The 18,370-nt window shown below is 37.7% G+C and overlaps 1 protein-coding gene across 1 annotated transcript in view; it reads left to right on the top strand.

Annotated features, from left to right (window-relative positions):
- Positions 1–13: 13 nt before the first annotated feature.
- Positions 14–18,370, top strand: part of LOC133530157 (facilitated trehalose transporter Tret1-like) — a 29,104-nt gene continuing 10,747 nt past the window's right edge. The window contains exons 1-3 of the mRNA XM_061868014.1: positions 14–1,502; positions 10,118–10,261; positions 12,314–12,399. Coding sequence (XP_061723998.1) covers positions 1,430–1,502; positions 10,118–10,261; positions 12,314–12,399 — 303 coding nt within the window. The 5' untranslated portion in view covers positions 14–1,429. The remainder of the gene's footprint in view (positions 1,503–10,117; positions 10,262–12,313; positions 12,400–18,370) is intronic.

The raw sequence follows: 18,370 nt of genomic DNA, 5'->3' as shown, positions 1-18,370 counted from the left end.
TATAGTTCATTTTTACAATTTTTAGGGAATCATAACCCACCTTTTTCGTTACCGTAGCCGGATACAATAGTACATTGTGCAACGAGGGGGGTAAGTGAAATTTTGGATACGAGGGTGGTATGTAATTCCTTTTTTATTGACAAAGCTGAGGACATACCGCGAACCACGTTCGACGTGTTGCCTCTCTGTCGCACTTGTAAATTTGTACGTAAGTATGACAGGGAGGCAACACGTCGAACGTGGTTCGCGGTAAGCCCTCTGGATTGCCAGAGTATAATATAGGTATCAATAAACACAGACTATTACGTACAATTTTATGTAAATAAGTCCAGCCTTGAAAAAATGGATCGCGACAACACGAAAACACGTTTCGATCTGCAGCTCCGATACGCCTAAGGGCCTACCGCGAACCACGTTTGACATGTTGCCTCCCTGTCACACTTACGCACGAATTTACAAGTGCGACAAAGACGCTACACGTCGAACGTGGTTCGCGGTAGGCCCTCTGCACTCAAGGGCTATAACCGCGAAAATCGAAGTTCGTCAATTGCGGGCATTTTTCTCTGTCACTCTAATTAGGTCTTTGTGATAGTAAAAGAGAAGGATCACCGCAATTTGCGAATTTCGGCGTTCGCGGTAGGCCCCCTGTTGACAGTAGTCCTATAATGCGGCGCGCGGCGTCTAGTTTGATGTAGGCGTGTGTGCGTTAGTTTGGCCTAGGACTATGTCATTTCAATTCAAAGTTCAAACATGGACAGAAAGGATCATACTATCTTTGCCTTACGCTAGTACTAGCACACAAAAGAAAGGGATGAATATATTTCCTTAATAAAAATAAAAATATTATCCCTTTTATATGCGCTAACGATTAATTGGATTTGTTTCGGTTTGATGTTTTGTGTGTGTGGGAATTTTTTTTGTGTTTCACGCGGTGGCAAAATTCGTTTAACCCTTGAAACTCTCGCAGCGGTTAAACAACAACTACTTATTACCTACACAATTTATTGTATATTAACCATAGCTATACTATAATGTTCGTTCGATTTTTTATTTTTTTGAATTTAAAAAAAGAATTAGGAGTGAAAAACTAATCAAACGAAGGGGCATACATGTAGTTAATATACATGTATAAAAATATTTTCTATAATGTTACCTATTATCAGTAGAGGAAAATGGGGAGTACATTTATGGATAAGCGGTCACGTGACGTTCCTCTTAACTATTTCCCAGTCAGCATTATGTCTAAGTATACATAGACAAACGCTATCTGAGAGACGGTTACGGTTAGTGTAAACTCGCTCCTATAGGTCGTAAACAAATTCGCATCGACTGCCGAATGCGTTGAGTATCTTCCAATAGTTTGTGTTATTCAGCCAGACCGCACGCACCTCCGCGGTCTTCGATAAAAAAAAAACATTAAAAAATTAAAATGTTCATAGTGCGGAGGTTTTTCGCTTGGAAATATGGATCAAGGTTTAATCAGTACTTGATGGCTGTTATTTGTAAGTTTTATTATTATTTTTTTGGCTTAATGTCTACCGTCTTTTAGAGCATCTAGTAATATAGGGGGTAGGGAAAAAATAAATAAAAATACAACATAAGACCTAACTTTTATAAATACGGCCCTCAAATAGTCCTACAAATTATTGGGAAAATAATATATATACCTACAGCTTGAGTTTTTGTGTAAATATGTATGACATCAAAAGTTTTTTGATTAATTAAGATCAAGATCGGACCGGTGTGGATTATGTTTACCCAAATAATATTTACAAAATATCCAACTCGTTAATTACGGTTCTGTAGATAATCACGGAACCCAAAAAAATTCGCCATGTTCGTCTGTCAGTCAGTCTGAGACAATCTCAAAATTACATCTTAGTGAAAGTTACACAAAAGATTGAATCGAGAATACCACAAATAAGCTTCCTGGCCTAACCTTCCCTTAAATAAGAAATAGTATAATAATTACGAATATTCATAAGAAACATATTCTTAATCAAACATTCATTTGTGACAGTTGTTTCAACAAATGAAAACATTTTTCTGGTTGTTATAATAAACCAACTGGGTACACAAATAATAAATAACGGCCAAGGGTCCATTTTTCGAACGGTATTAGACTAATATTATTAGTCTACGAACCTGTCAAGACGTATGGGTTACCATGGCAACACACTAATAATATTAGACTAATACCGTTCGAGAAATAGGCCCCTGCATTCATTACACATTAGTAGTTTAGGAAAGGGAATTATACCCCTTTATGCGGGTATAGGTTCAGCAAATCATTCTTAAAATTGTACCTGCCGGCGACTGATCGTAAGATCAGGCAGATCGTAATGTTCCTGTTTGTTTTAACGGTAGTAACAACAAACCAATAGATAGGTAGGATAGGTTCGTTAGGTTCCTTTAGATGAGCGAAGGGTAAACTGTCCAGAAATAGGAGACCCGTGTAGCGTGGCTCCGGGAACGGGACAAAGATTTTCACGTTTCACGATATGCTTAGGAATATCCCGATATGTCTGATCTTACGATCAGCCGCTGACATGTAGAATAGCGAATTATTCAATTGATTCAGAAAATTAGGCTGTACTTATAAAATATAGTGGAAAAATTCACTGTGTCGGGTAGTCATTGGGTTCTAAGCTTAATAGCATCGTTTGCAGATGTTTCTGCTTAATACTGTGTACTGTGTATGTGTGTATTTTTCGGTACCTAGCTATGTCAAAAGGAGAGATGGGAGCTTAATTGTTTTTTACATAGGGGATATCTGGGAGAGGACACTGACTTCTGTATCACAGAGGTTTTTACTAAGCTCGGAAGTGAGGGATTTCGACACCTATAGTAAACACCCCTATAATGGAACAATGGTACAGACAAGTCCTGTAAAACAAGTATTTACCATCAGTTTTTAATCGCTGGTAACATTTTACTATAAACAGGAGCCAAAGAGCTGCTTAAGTTTAATTTTTCTTTGATATTTGTTAGTTTGAAAATTAATGGCGCCGTACCATCCCATAACTGGAGCAAAAAACCATAGTTTTATTGGTTAATAATATTGAAACAAATTCAAGTAGCTATCATTAAATACATAGAAAACATAAAGGATGAATCGGACATTCAACTTTTAAAGCATAAAGCGGTAGAAATTTTACAGATGTCGGTGAAATATCAAAAATATTCCAAATTTTCTCTTAAATGTCCAAAGGACATTGGTGCCGTTAACATATCTGTACTTGCTTTTTGCCAATAAAAATATTTTATTTATTTTATATTATTAGTTTTTCTCTATGGAAGCGCTGGTGGCCTAGCGGTAAGAGCGTGCGACTAGCAAATCCGAAGGTCGCGGGTTCAAACCCCGGCTCGTACCAATGAGTTTTTCGGAACTTATGTACGAAATATCATTTGATATTTACCAGTCGCTTTTCGGTGAAGGAAAACATCGTGAGGAAACCGGACTAATCCCAACAAGGCCTAGTTTACCCTCTGGGTTGGAAGTCAGACGGCAGTCGCTTTCGTAGAAACCAGTGCCTACGCCAAATCTTGGGATGAGTTGTCAAGCGGACCCCAGGCTCCCATGAGCCGTGGCAAAATGCCGGGAAAACGCGAGGAAGAAGAAGATTAGTTTTTCTGGTACCTGGTTACCTAGTAATTAAATGAATATCTTTATAATTTGGAGTTTTCATAGGAGGAACTAGAAATATTGGATAAAATAAAAATGTGTTCTTTTCTATTTTTCGATTCGAAATTACAAAATAACCGTAAATGCCAAGTACATCATATGTTAGGCAGATTTGTAGAAAATTTCAAGGAGCACTAGGAGCAAGGAGCAAGGAGGACTAATCCCAACAAGGCCTAGTTTACCCTCTGGGTTGGAAGGTCAGATGGCAGTCGCTTTCGTAGAAACCAGTGCCTACGCCAAATCTTGGGATGAGTTGTCAAGCGGACCCCAGGCTCCCATGAGCCGTGGCAAAATGCCGGGAAAACGCGAGGAGGAAGAAGATTAGTTTTTCTGGTACCTGGTTACCTAGTAATATGAATATCTTTATAATTTGGAGTTTTCATAGGAGGAACTAGAAATATTGGATAAAATAAAAATGTGTTCTTTTCTACTATTCGATTCGAAATTACAAAATAACCGTAAATGCCAAGTACATCATATGTTAGGCGGATTTGTAGAAAATTTCAAAGAGTACTGTTATGTATTAATCATGTGCCCCTCCCCTTGATCGACATCAACTTCTCCACATTCTACTAATATGCTACTATTGAGACAGTTTTGCTCCTAAGTGTAAGTACAAATACAAATTGAATAACGAGTTTCGTTGAACTAAATACAAAACAGGCTACGATAACAGGGCAAAAACCCGATCAAGTGGAGGTTTTTAGGGTTCCGTAGCCAAATGGCAAAAAACGGAACCCTTATAGATTCGTCATGTCCGTCTGTCTGTCCGATTCTGTCACAGCCACTTTTTTCCGAAACTATAAGAGCTGTACTGTTCAAACTTAGTAAGTGGATGTATTCCATGAACCGCATTAAGATTTTCACACAAAAATAGAAAAAAAAACAATAAATTTTGGGGGTTCCCCATACTTAGAACTGAAACTCAAAAAATCTTTTTTCATCAAACCCATACGTGTGGGGTATCTATGGATAGGTCTTCAAAAATGATATTGAGGTTTCTAATATCATTTTTTTCTAAAATGAATAGTTTGCGCGAGAGACACTTCCAAAGTGGTAAAATGTGTCCCCCCCCCCCCGTAACTTCTAAAATAACAGAATGAAAAATCTAAAAAAAATATATGATATACATTGCCATGTAAACTTCCACCGAAAATTGGTTTGAACGAGATCTAGTAAGTAGTTTTTTTTTAATACGTCAAGAAATTAAAAAAATTTTTTTTTTTCATCATACCTATAGATGTGGGGTATCACAACCTTAGTAAACAAACTTTTTCTCCACAATACAGCAACTCCTCCATACGGCCTACCCTTCAGCGGCCCGACAGATGTATCTATTGCTGATATTCCATGGTAGCCAAAGTCCTTGTTAATCTGGCTCAAAAAATCAAGGTCATCAGGCAGAATCCATAATTCTTGAAGCGCGATTATGTCATTTTCTTTACTTAACTCCTGCACATTAGGTAGCGAACGTTTGAAGCCCTTACAATTAAATGATAAGAGCCGTGTTTTTGTAGTGGCCATTATTTATTATATATACGACTATGTGTTTGTTACTGCGTTATTGTGACGTTTGGGTCTTTTATAAATGTATTTTCTGTACACTATTCCTCTTGGCCAAAAGCCGTTACTTAAAAATGTCTCCAAACGGTCAGTTTCGATTGTCACTAAAAATGTGTTAAATGTCGTCTCCCGGTATGGCTTGATGTATTCAACTTTTATAGCTGCTTCTCCTTTACTATTGATGTATTCTGTAATTTTTTCCGTCGTAATGTTTTTTTCCGTACGCGAGATGTACAGTGTAGTTGTACTCGGCGCTGCTTGAAGCATTTCGCTGGTTTCACCGCTGCCCCACCTATTTTTAACCATTTTGACGGATTGTTTTGGCTTTTTTGTACCTTTCGTTACTAGTTCGAAACCTTCAGAATCTACTTGCTTGACCTTAGGCTTAGCTATAGCTACATCACGAAACGAAGACTTTTTATTTCGTAAATTTTCGTTATCTTTTTCTACAAAAGAGGGCAAGGCTGGCGGGCCCCATTGGCTAAGATGACTCAGAGATTCAACCGTATTGTCATTAACGCACGGTTCATTATCCAATCCAAGCTGAGGTGTTGCAACCAGTTGACATTGACTCACCGCGCCACTGCTACTAGGAGACTTGCTACCCCCAACTACATTTTTGTTACTTTGACTGTGCAACGGTTCGCGTACACTCTCACACACAGGTTGCGGTATCGGTGTCGTAATTATAAGTTTAACTTTTGCGATTTCCTTTTTTACTTCTGTTATTTCTTCCTTGTTTGTAATACCTGTGCACCTTACACTGTTCAACTCGGACCTTAAGGTCGCTAACTCCTTCAGTATTCTTGTGACATCCAAGTCGTCAAACGTAATAGGTGGAATTCGATGAAGATCTTTTGCGACAAATATTGGCAACTTGTCATCATCCGTCTCTTTCAATACTTTTATAATATCTTGAATATTTTTTGACGCTTTGCCCTCTCCCTTTCTGGAAGCTGTCCGAATATCAAGCAGGTCTCGTAACTTCGACTTAGCCATCTCAATTTCACTATCAGAGAAATTCGTAGCACATATTCTTATTAATGTCGGTTCGTCGATCACATTAATACGATTCGTTATGTAGCACAACACTTCACTGAGCACTAACGTCTTTTCACCATCACTACCCATCTTTCAAACTTGACGGAAGGGTTGTACAGTGGATAGGTCTTCAAAAATGATATTATCTATGGATAGGTCTTCAAAAATGATATTAAGGTTTCTAATATCATTTTTTTCTAAACTGAATAGTTTGCGCGAGAGAACCTTCCAAAGTGAAAAAAAAGTGTGTCCCCCCCCCTGTAACTTCTAAAATAACATAATGAAAAATCTAAAAAAAATATATGATATACATTACGATGCAAACTTCTAACGAAAATTAGTTTGAACGAGATCTAGTGAGTAGTTTTTTTAATACGTCATAAAATTAAAAAAAAATTTTTTTTCGTCAAACCCATACGTGTGGGGTATCTATCTCTATCTCTATCTATGGATAGGTCTTCAAAAATGATATTTAGGTTCCTAATATAATTTTTTTCTAAAGTGAATAGTTTGCGCGAGAGACACTACCAAAGTGGTAAAATGTGTGTCCAAAGTGGTAAAATGTTGAACGAGATCTAGTAGTTTAAGTAGTTTTTTTTAATACGTCATAAAGGAACCCTTCATGGGCGAGTCCGACTCGCACTTGGCCGCTTTTTTTAACTCGCACACCGAGGGTTCCGTACAATCTTTCAATTATTTCCTGCAACTATAAACATTTTTGATCAGGGTGCAAAGCCAACATGCCAATCGTTTAGGCCGCGCCGCCCACCGCCCCGCTCGCCGCGTGCGTCAAGTCCACGGCCTTACGCTCCGTAGCGAACGAAACTCAACTGTCACTGTCGCACTAATATGGAAGAGTGATAGAGAGACAAAGCGTTTAGCGACACCCAGAACAGACGGCCATCGGCTAACCAATTTCAATGACCTAATGTAATGTATGTTGGTGTTCCAGCGATAAGCTGTACGAATCGTCGACGATCCCAAACTCACAAGCGGTATTGAACCTTTAAGTCTAAGGAGAGACTTTGCCTCCTTGTGTGTGTTCTACCGCTTGTACAATGGGCTGTGCTCTGAAGAATTGTTTGACATGATGCCAACGGCCGCTTTCTATCACCGCACCGCTCGCCGTCGGCAGGGTGTTCATCCTCACACCCTAGAACCTAAATGGTCGCGTACTGTGCGGTTTAAGAGGAATTTCCTCCCGCGAACGCTTCGGCTGTGGAATGAGCTTCCTGCCGAGGTTTTCCCGAGGGGCTACAGTATGGGGTTCTTCAAAAAAGGAGTGTACAGGTTTTTAAAGGGTCGGCAACGCGCATGTAATGCCTCTGGTGTTGCAGGCGTCCATAGGCTGCGGTGACTGCTTACCATCAGGCGGGCCGTATGCTTGTTTGCCACCGTCGTGGTATAAAAAAAAAAAAAAAATCTTTATCATGTGAACCAATTTCCACATTTTTTGTAAGAAGGTGTTTTTAGCGTCATCTCAAAGAAACTTAACGAATTATAAACACACAATCTGGGCGATTAAAATCGCTGCCAACTTAGCTTGGTCTAACTCTATCGAGAAGCTAAAATGTGTCGTTCCATGCCTAAAGGGTCTTTATGCTCCATGTGCATAAGGACCCTTCTAGAAGCCATAAATAATTTCAAAATGCCATTCTAGACGGTTCCCAGTGAAAACATATGTTTTCGTTTGTGCCAATAAATTATTTAAATTAAAATTCATCGCTAAATTTAGAGGAACCGGAAAGTAAATATGCGTCACATAGCCCACATATCGTTCATGATCAGACATAGAAGTTTTTGTGGCAAAATAAAGTGATTGACAAAATTAAATATCGACATTCTATTATCGATGTTAGCGTTATAGATATTTCTACACGTATATCATCTTTGATACACCCATTGGTAGTTTTCTTATTTTTTGTCACAGTTTTCTACAGATTACGTTTTTATTTTTAAATACTTAATATATGTAATAAAGAAATCATTGCAATTGATTTGCATCCTTAATATTTCCCGGTAAATTACAGCAAGTAGAATTTACATCTTTTAATTATTAATCTATGATTGACTTATCGATGTTATTATTTGTCGATGTTTCATTTTCTCAAGCACTCGTTTTTGCCACAAAAACTTCTATGTCTGTTCATGATGATTTGGGAACTTATGATAAGTTTCAAACTTTCAAAGGTTTACTTAAGTAGTTATAATAGTGGCATGTCTATGATAGAATAACTAATTAGTAGTTTAATTTTGTAAAATGGTCTATAAACGACACCGGATACTATTATAACTCAATAGGTGCATTAACTTAATCTGTCATTACTGTTAATTTGATTTTTCCGTGTGTGTATTCATTTGGGTGTACGTATTTACTATTTTTCTAAATAACTTATGATTCTGAGTGGAAATAGGTAATTTTTAGGGTTCCGTACCTCGAAAGGAAAAAACGGAACCCTTATAGGATCACTTTGTTGTCCATCCGTCCGTCCGTCTGTCTGTCTGTGTGTCAAGACCCTTTTTCTCAGGAACGCGTTGAAGTATCAAGCTGGAATTTATATCAAATACTCGAGTCTACTGTCCCTTGGAGCTGTGAAAAAATCAAACTTCTAAGTCAACGCAATCAAAGATACAGCCGCTTACGCCGCAAATTTCCGCAAATTTTCGACACTAGCAAGGGAATCAAAACCTACAGGGTACTTCCCGTGAACTCAGAATCTTGAAATTTGGTACGAAGCCACGTCTTATTAAGGAAAAAATTGCGAAAACCGTAAATTTTTTCTTACATCATATAATAAAAATATTTTTAATATAGGTACTTATACCTACAGGTTTGTACGTAACCCTCGGTGCGCGAGTCCGACTCGCACTTGGCCAGTTTTTAAATATAAAACTGCCGTGGGTCTTAAAGATGTTCAGATAATGATGGAACATATTAAACCAAACTGGTCTATTAGATTAAAGAGTTACCTTTCCTAATTAAAACAAAAAATATTACTTTGCTAATCCGCGAAAAGATAACGTGCTAGCCAATTAGTGCTAACCCGTTATACTTACTTGCGTATTTTTACATGCAATTAATGTTCCCACCCTCCCACCGCAATAATAAATACGCAAATAAATATAACAACCCACAACCAAAAGTGCAAAACTAGGCATCCTCAGGAGATGCTGGAGATGTTGACGGTCCGACGTTCGACAACTGAATGATATTTCTTGTTTTAATTAGTATGGGTTTCCACAAAGTAACGCCTGATTCTATTCATTAGTTACCTTTCCTATTGGTAGTAAGTAAAAACATGTGTTTCTATGACATTAACCTCGTGCTGCGTGCGTGCACATCTAATTGTATAAATTATTTTTCTTAACGACAATGTCCAAGAGACGAAAATTCGTTCTATTTCCTCAAATTAAACCCATTTACATTATGATTAGGTAATTCTGTACCTATCTTCAAGTGTCCTAGACCTATAACCTAATAGGTTTTATGTAAATCGAATGAATACGTAGAATTCATAATTCTAGAATTATATCTGACTGGTTTGTGATTGCGGTTTCTGTAAATCTTTATACATAGGTAATTAGAAAAAGCACAATGATCTATTCGATGATGTTATCGACCGAGCGGAGCGAAGGTCTTTGTTTTAGCTTGTGTAAAACGATTTTATCGTAAGCTATCAGGCTGTTCTCACTCAGAAAATTGAAATTTTGTGACCCGGTTCGATCATTAGCAACATTCATGATAATCATGATAAATATACTGACTTATGTACTTACTCGTAACTAATTATGCAATAAAATTCAATCTGTCCCTATTTTGTTTTCCAGTATCGATCCCCCTCCTCTGCTTCGGCATGATTCAGGGCTGGCTGTCTCCAATGAGAAGGATCCTAGAGTCTTCAGAGAACCCGATAGATCATCCGTATACCAAGGATGAGTATTCCTGGGCGGCATCCGTTACGTATATCACAGGTAAACCATCATTAAACTAATTTTATGGTTTATTTAAGTCATTCATGTGACATGTTGCGTAGAGCCTATAGGTCTCGATTTTCATGCCGCATAGTGCCGCACATCATTTACGTTGACCGCGGCTAATACTGTCGCACGCCGCACAGCGAGTTTGGCGCGATGAGATAACCGGTTCGGGGTGGTCTTCCGCTGTCGCTGTATGCGGGGGTTGGTTGGCGCCATTATCTTCTTGGTTTATGTGGGGGGCGGTTAGCGCCATCATCTTCTTGGTGTATGTGAGGGGCGGTTGGCGCCAGCATCTTAGTGTATGCGGGGGGTGGTTGGCGCCATCATCTTCTTAGTGTATGCGGGGGTTGGTTGGCGCCATCGTCTTCTTGGTGTATGTGGGGGGCGGTTGGCGCCATCATCTTCTTAGTGTATGCGGGGGGTGGTTGGCGCCATCATCTTCTTAGTATATGCGGGGGGGTGGTTGGCGCCGTCATCTTCTTAGTGTATGCGGGGGGGTGGTTGGCGCCGTCATCTTCTTAGTGTATGCGGGGGGGTGGTTGGCGCCATAATTAATAGTGTAATGCTATTAAAATTATACCTAGTCATGTTTAAAAAAGTCGGATTCGAAATGAAAAGTAGTTATTAATTTGGGTGAAAGGCATATATCATTTCAGCGTTGGACTATTATTTTGGACCCGGGTACGTCCTTAAACTACGTCCAAAAGAGAGGTATGGGCATTGTGAATGTCATCTCGCTTTGTGTGGTAGGGCACAACCAGAGGATGTCATTCCAGATCTAGAGCAGAGCCGAACTGGGGAAGTACCTCCACCTTACAGAAAACAGCAGCCAAATAACACTAGTCGCTACTCATAGTGTTGTGTTCCTGCCGGTGAGTAAGGTTGCCAGAGCTCAAAAAGGGGGGGGGGGGGGTTTGGGGTCAGCAACGCGCATGTAACTCTGGAGTTGCTGGCGTATATAGGCTACGGAGACTGCTTACCATCAGGCGGGCCGTATGCTTGATTGCCACCGTCGTAGTATAAAAAAAAAGTACCTCGGCAGAAATGAGTCCGTATATTAGAATAGATGCTCGAGTCCTCGGGTTTTTTTTAATTGTTTAAGGTGTGTATGTTTTGTTTGTGTCGATAACGACTGGACCAATTAGGTACTTGGTATATTTATTGTTGGAAAGGTTTCTATTTTGGTTCCAATATTAATTTACCACGCCTTTAATGATATGGATATATTTTATAGTAACTAAAAATATATATATTTACAGTACCTACATAATTACAGTATAACAGTACAAATATATGTAATATGCATATATATTTATACATATATGTACATTGACTAGCGCTGCACTGTGTCGTTTATTAGTGTAGGTTTTAAGGTTCTGACGGAAGATCAGCGCGCTTTGGTCTCCGCAGCATTTATGCTGAGTCAGCGCCTATTCTTTACCACAACACATGACCCTCTACTAATATCTCTATTAATCTAAAATAAGACACGTAATACATTGTTATTGATATTAGTGTCAAATTGTATGTTACTTTTTCTTTGTCTCTTGTCAATTTTCTTTTTCTCTTGTTATTTGTTTGTGTCACAAAGCATGTAAGTTGTGGTTGAATAAAGATTTTATCCATCTATCTATCTACCTATCTAACTTGTACTTTCGTTTTCGCAAAGCATTTGACAAAGTGAAATTCTTGATGATAGTGATGATAACCATAAAATGATGACATTTTAAACTGTTTAGAGACGTAGGTAATTTTTTAATGCAAATAAGTGGCTGTGTGAGGTGTAGACCTCGCAAAAGCTTAATGCCGATAACCGCCATTTTAAATATTTTGCATATACGAAGCCACAGATACATTCTTTCTAATTATCAAACATGTTCACTCCCGAGAATCTCTTGAGAAATACGATCTGCAGGTGTGAACATCCGGACTTACAAAAGTATTTTTGCCCAAGCTGAAATTGAGACATTTACTGGTACTCGGTCAGTAAACAAATAAAATCTTATACAAGCAGGTATTAAAAAATAAATGTTTCATTTTCAACAGCGATCATTCTCGGACTTCCCCTTGGGTACTTCATGGACAGATTTGGTCGAAAATTCATGAGTCTAGTCACCATATCGACAATAATGGTAAGTAATAGAATACCCATACCTACTGGACATTATAGACCAATAAAAATGGATTACTTTGACAAACATCCGTTTTAATTAAGTATAGTATTTTTTCTACTCGTCAACTGTAATGGTTGAATTAAGATTTTGTATAAGATTTCATATATGGGATCCCAACTCAACTATAATATTCATTTCGATACGCTGTAGTCAACTATAAAAAAATGACCAATTACATACCGCCGCGCTCCCATAGAAAAGACTAAACGGAGGACGGGCGGGCGGCGGACGTCGCGCGTTTATGTCTTTTGTACTACATTTTTGTCTACTGAGATGCTTCTGAAGTTTCATTAATTATTTAGGTTTTATAGTTAAAAAAAATATTATTTTAGATGACTCGTAGAAAAATTAGTGTATACAATTATAATCAAGCTTTTCAATCTCGTACCTGACTTAAGCAACTCAGCAAGATTCGTTGCCTTAACACGGTACTCGACTGGAAAAGCTTTCTATTAATATCATGATTGTATAAAATACTATTATGCAATCGTCATATAATGGAGAGCCTTTCAGGCGGGGGTTCGAATGTTTTAAGTCACGAAGCTTGCTAAGTGGCCTAAGTAAGGTGTGAGATTGAAAAACTTGATTATATCACTATTATATACAATACGTCTCCGATTACAGCGCCATACGGCAGCTACACTACTAATTAACACGAGTTCGTAATTTCATGGGTGCATTATGTTAATGCCTAAATTGAAGAATAAACAAACTGAATTAAATTGAATTGAATTATTGTACCGCCCGTGGCACACACAATGTTTTCATCACACCTGTAAGTAAAAAACTAAATTGAAAGCGAAATAATTTTTAAATTCATGGTGACATTTCTAACATTCGTCCGCCATATTCTGTCCGACATTTTTGACAGATTAGGCATCGAAGGCACAGATCCATCCGGCATTCAGCCACGATTGAACGAAAATATTTTAAACGGCTATTAAATCAATCGAATTAAATATTTTCAAACATAAACAAAAATATAAAATTATAAACGTCAATTTTTTAAAAGTTAAACTCATTTATATCTACCTGGTCCGTATGAATTAGTGACATAATTAAAAAATATGCCCATGGGCATAATATAGCTCATTCCATCTCAGTATGCTGGCATACAATATCACCGTTTACAAGCAAGTGTGATGAAAATGTATATATATCTAAGAATTGCTAGTTTAAAGGTGTAAGAAGAATTTAAACTTAAATTCGACTGCTTTTGTTTTAATGATAATTTCGCGGAAACCGGAGATAATAACACATTACAGCTACAAAAAGTTTTTTACTCTGGTTGTTACGGCTTTTAGTTACGGTAGATGAATGAAAGAAACCCACGTACAATGACGTCTAGACATTAGTTATTTCTACAAGGGACAATAGACTAAGTACAGTCAGCATTAAATGTAGCGGATCAAACAACGCTTCAAAAGTATGTACCATTCAACAGCTTAACAAAAAGTGATGCTTCTATATGCAGAACAATGAAAACTGTAAAAGATATTCGTTTGAACTTGAATTTTAAACATTTATCTGTATTTGGAAAAGTTATCCGGAATATCAGATACTTTTGGTGCGTTGTGTCATCCACTACAGCTGTACAGCTGAAAATTAAGGATAAAATGGAAATCCTACTGAATAGTTACAATATTATTGATTTGACTAATTTAGTGTTTGATAAAAACCTGAAATACTAAAATGAGTGCGAAAGACTACAAATGAAAAAACGTGACCACATTTGATATTTGTAGCGTCCGCCAGCGGCCGTCTGAATGTAATACTTAAAACGTAAGCAGGGGGGCTGGGGGCCTACCGCGAAAACCATTGACATATATCTAAGGATGGGCCTTACGGATCATAAGAATGGGGCCACGCATACGAATTCGAGCCAATTGTGCAGTATAAAGGTGCGACCAGACCGCAGCTTAAAAAACGGTCACGATACGGAATCGCAGTGACGCGTCGTATGCGTACCGTTTTTGACGCATGCTCCCCACACCGCTGCACAGCGGATTCCGATTCGACAGATTCCGTATCGTGACCGTTTTTTAAGCTGCGGTCTGGTCGCACCTTAACGCCGCAACGCGATTGGTTGATGAGTTCACAACACGCGCGCGATTGGTCGCTACTAGTTCCGTTAGACTACACGATTGGCTCGAAATCGAGAGTGACACCACTGAACTAGCGCCATTCTTAGTGCCCGTAAGGCCCGTCCTTAGATATATGTGTCAATGGCGAAAACTAAAATTCACAAATTGCGGGAAGAGTGATAGAGAAAAAATGCCCGCAATTGACGAACTTCGATTTTCGCGGTTATAGCCCTGATCCTTTCGGGCATTCTCGGCTCCGTTCGGCTCAGGAATTATTAGGGTTGGCACAACTTGACGTCCCTTTGCGTGCGCAACCACAGATAAGATAATGACTTGAATTTTGACAACCCTAAATAGCCGAAAGGGATCGTGCCATGCATTAGAAAGGGACAGCATGATTCGTCCCAGAATCACTGACAAACTTCGGTTTTGTAGGAAGTTTATTTTCTGTACGGTAGTACTATTAGGTACTTTTCTGTGACGTAAGGTTAGCGGACTGGATAGTACGAAAAGTTGTATTCAGTGACTTATTATATCTTGGAACCATATTGTTGCGAAAGCAAATAATTATAGCAATCACATACCTATTGTTTCTGAATTCAATACCGCCATTGACATTGATATCATCCCGATTTTCGTCGCATTTTTGATATTTCCCAGGAAATCTTGTATATATGACAGATAATCGTGCCTTGACTCGTATCTTGTCACGGTATTAAAGGTTAGATTTGACAAACCTGCGCGTCATCGTGGATGACACGAACTATACATTGTAGATTACAAATAATTAGACACATTGGTTTTTCAAGTCCGTTAATTTCAAGGGTGCATTTTTGAGCTTAAATTAAGTAACTTTCTCAAAGAAACCGGTATTCTAATTAACTACATTTTATAGATAATCAATAATTTATTTTTATCTGATAAGGCCCCTACGAGCGTGTACACTTGTCGTAGGGCCTGTTTACATATTGATTACTGTTTAGTACGAGTTTATACATTTGCTACTAAACGCAAGTACCTACTTTCTCGGACCACCGATATTCGTAATGTCATTGATTGTGTCATAGTATTCAATTTTTTGGTGGATTTAAAAATAATGTCTGTGTTACAACAACGCTATTAATTGCTATATCACTTTGTACAAACTGGTTACATAGAGATGTTTGTGACCATTTATGTAGCTATTCTACAGCGGTATTAATACTATTAATGTACGGGACAGCTAAAAATACGGGACGCGATACTTAAATACGGGGACAGTCCCGTAAAGATCGGACGTGTGGCAACCCTAGCTATTAATTATTTATTACGAAAAAAAAGATAAAGAAAATAAAAATTTACTATGCCATTCAGTTTCCTTAAATGTAAGTATAGGCATATTCAATTCAATTCAATTTAAATATACTTTATTCATGTAGGCCTAGCAACAAGCACTTATGAATAGTAAGACAGTATTAAATATAATTATCTTAATCTAATTATCAGAGCAATTTATTGATGTTGTAAATATTATTCCGTATATAATACTAATTAATATAATTCATAGATCAAATTTAATACTAAACATTTCACAAAATATAGTCATATAAAAAAGGGTTTCCATCATTATTCGGAACTGATACGGGATGGCGTAGTAACGGCATTAAGGGGGGGGAGTGTGCAAATACATGCGAGTATTCACATAAGCTTTAACTCAGATAATCACCTTGAAACAAGCTGGTTAAACAGAGATGATTGTGACCATTTATATAGGTATTCTACAGCGGTATTGAGATACGGGACGCGATGCTTAAATATGGTGACAGTCCCGTATATACGGGACGTACGGCAACCCTGGACATACCCCGAAGTTAACGGAGTTGTAAATGTATGTTCATGACAATGCAATATTGAATAAATGACTAAAAAAACACCGTGTACAATGCGCTCGAAAAACATATCCCTCTTTCGGAACGCGGGTAAAAATCGGAAGTTAAAACGGCTTACTATCACTGAGAACGGAAAAGGCCATTGGCCTAAGTTTCCGTGCGTTTTTACTAACGTCAGCACCAAATAAGGCAAAAACAGTTCCTCGTTTTTGCATTACAATCAGTAGAGAAGTCACCCGTAAAGATGGTAACAAAAGCTATTGGACTCGACATTTGTTTACATCGTTTTAATTAATTTTTTTATACTTTCCGGATCACACTACGTACAGACTTGCGGTACTTAAATAGTTTTTCTTAAACTTGCAATTAACTCACTTAGTTCAAATTAGGTCCGGAAATACTACGTATCCGGTGCGATGAGCGGAGATTTATTTGTAAAGGAATTGCATACAGTCTTACACACCGAGGCCTTTAATAATTTAAGTATTTAATAAGTTTCAACAGTATAGTTTTTATAGTTTCGGAAAAAAGTGGCTGTGACATGCGGACAGACAGACAGACAGACAGACATGACGAATCCATAAGGGTTCCGTTTTTTGTCATTTGGCTACGGAACCCTAAAAACACAAAAAGTATTATCCAAAGCAATCAAGTAATTATTAGTTTTTTTTTATATCGAAATCTATTGTATTTAACAAGTAGGTATTTTAGCTGACACTTATGCTTATTAATTTGGGAGAAGAAAAGGTACAGTACAATACTTACGTTAGTGTGTTAGGTAGCTTGGTTTTAAGTGCTCAGTTAGGTTTTTTTTCATTGAGGTAACAAATTAACCGTTAATTGAGGTACCTATACAAGGTGCCCGTGAGCATTGCGAGACATTTTAACTAAGCATTCCTGGTAATATTTAGAAACGAAAATGTCATATAAAATTTTCTGGATTAGGCCTAGTTTCAGAGATAATTAAATGTTTTTCGAAATCATTCTTTCGCCATAAGTCGGTACAGAACACATTTTTGACTGCGGTATTGCGACTTTGAGGTCTAGTCTGAACATACTATTGATTGACATCGACAAATTAAAAAATTGTATTCGAGAGGCTACCCCCAAATAAATAAAAAAAAAAAACAAAAAATTTTTTTTTGTCGAATTTCACACAAAGTCTTATAACATTTTTTGCTTCTGTTGCCATCAGGAATGCACCGTTAAAATCTCTCGCAATGCTCACGGGCACCTTGTATATGTATGTAATATATATTATATGTAGGTACAGGTCTAATCTTGCAAGTTAAATTTCACCCCCGGTTTCCGATGAAGCTAAAAATTTGCTTGCATATGTAAGTCGGGTGACAAATGCAGTATTATGGTACCATCGAGCTGATCTGATGATGGAGACAGGAAGTGGCCATAGGAACTCTGTGATAAAACAACGCAACCTAATTGAGTGTGGGGATTATTAAATTTGTCTCGATGAGTATATTACTTGCCTGTGGATGGAAAAGTACAGTCGGCGAAAGAGGCTTGTATCAAAAATGCAATTTTTGCCAAAAAACTTACTCATAGGTTAAGTTCTCGCGATAACTCAGTATTAAGACTAGATACACAGGCAGCTAGCCATCACTTATTTTATGAAAGCCATGTTAAAAATCTAGTTTTCCTATGAAGAGCTGTTATTAATTGCTGAAAATCTTTTGTTCTTTATTTTCTTTCATTCGAACTTATCTATTCTTGAAATAAATTACTCTTATGGACAATAGAATGGGTCCAAATTATGAATACAGTAATTAATCATTACTTTGTTCTTGGGATAATTTTATCACTTAAACATTTAAATGAATGCCTTTTGTTGTGTTTGAAAAGACTTATTAGAAGTGGTTAAATTTGAGGTCTAAAGAGTCTATTCTTTTTTAACCGACGTCGCAAAAGGTGTTGAGTGCCCTTTAGGAAACGGAAAGATTTTAACAGTATATTCCGGAT

This window comes from Cydia pomonella, chromosome 22 (assembly GCF_033807575.1).
Source record: "Cydia pomonella isolate Wapato2018A chromosome 22, ilCydPomo1, whole genome shotgun sequence".
In the NCBI taxonomy this organism is placed as follows: domain Eukaryota; kingdom Metazoa; phylum Arthropoda; class Insecta; order Lepidoptera; family Tortricidae; genus Cydia; species Cydia pomonella.
Note: the sequence above shows the minus strand (reverse complement) of the source record. Positions and strands in the feature narration are given on the sequence as shown.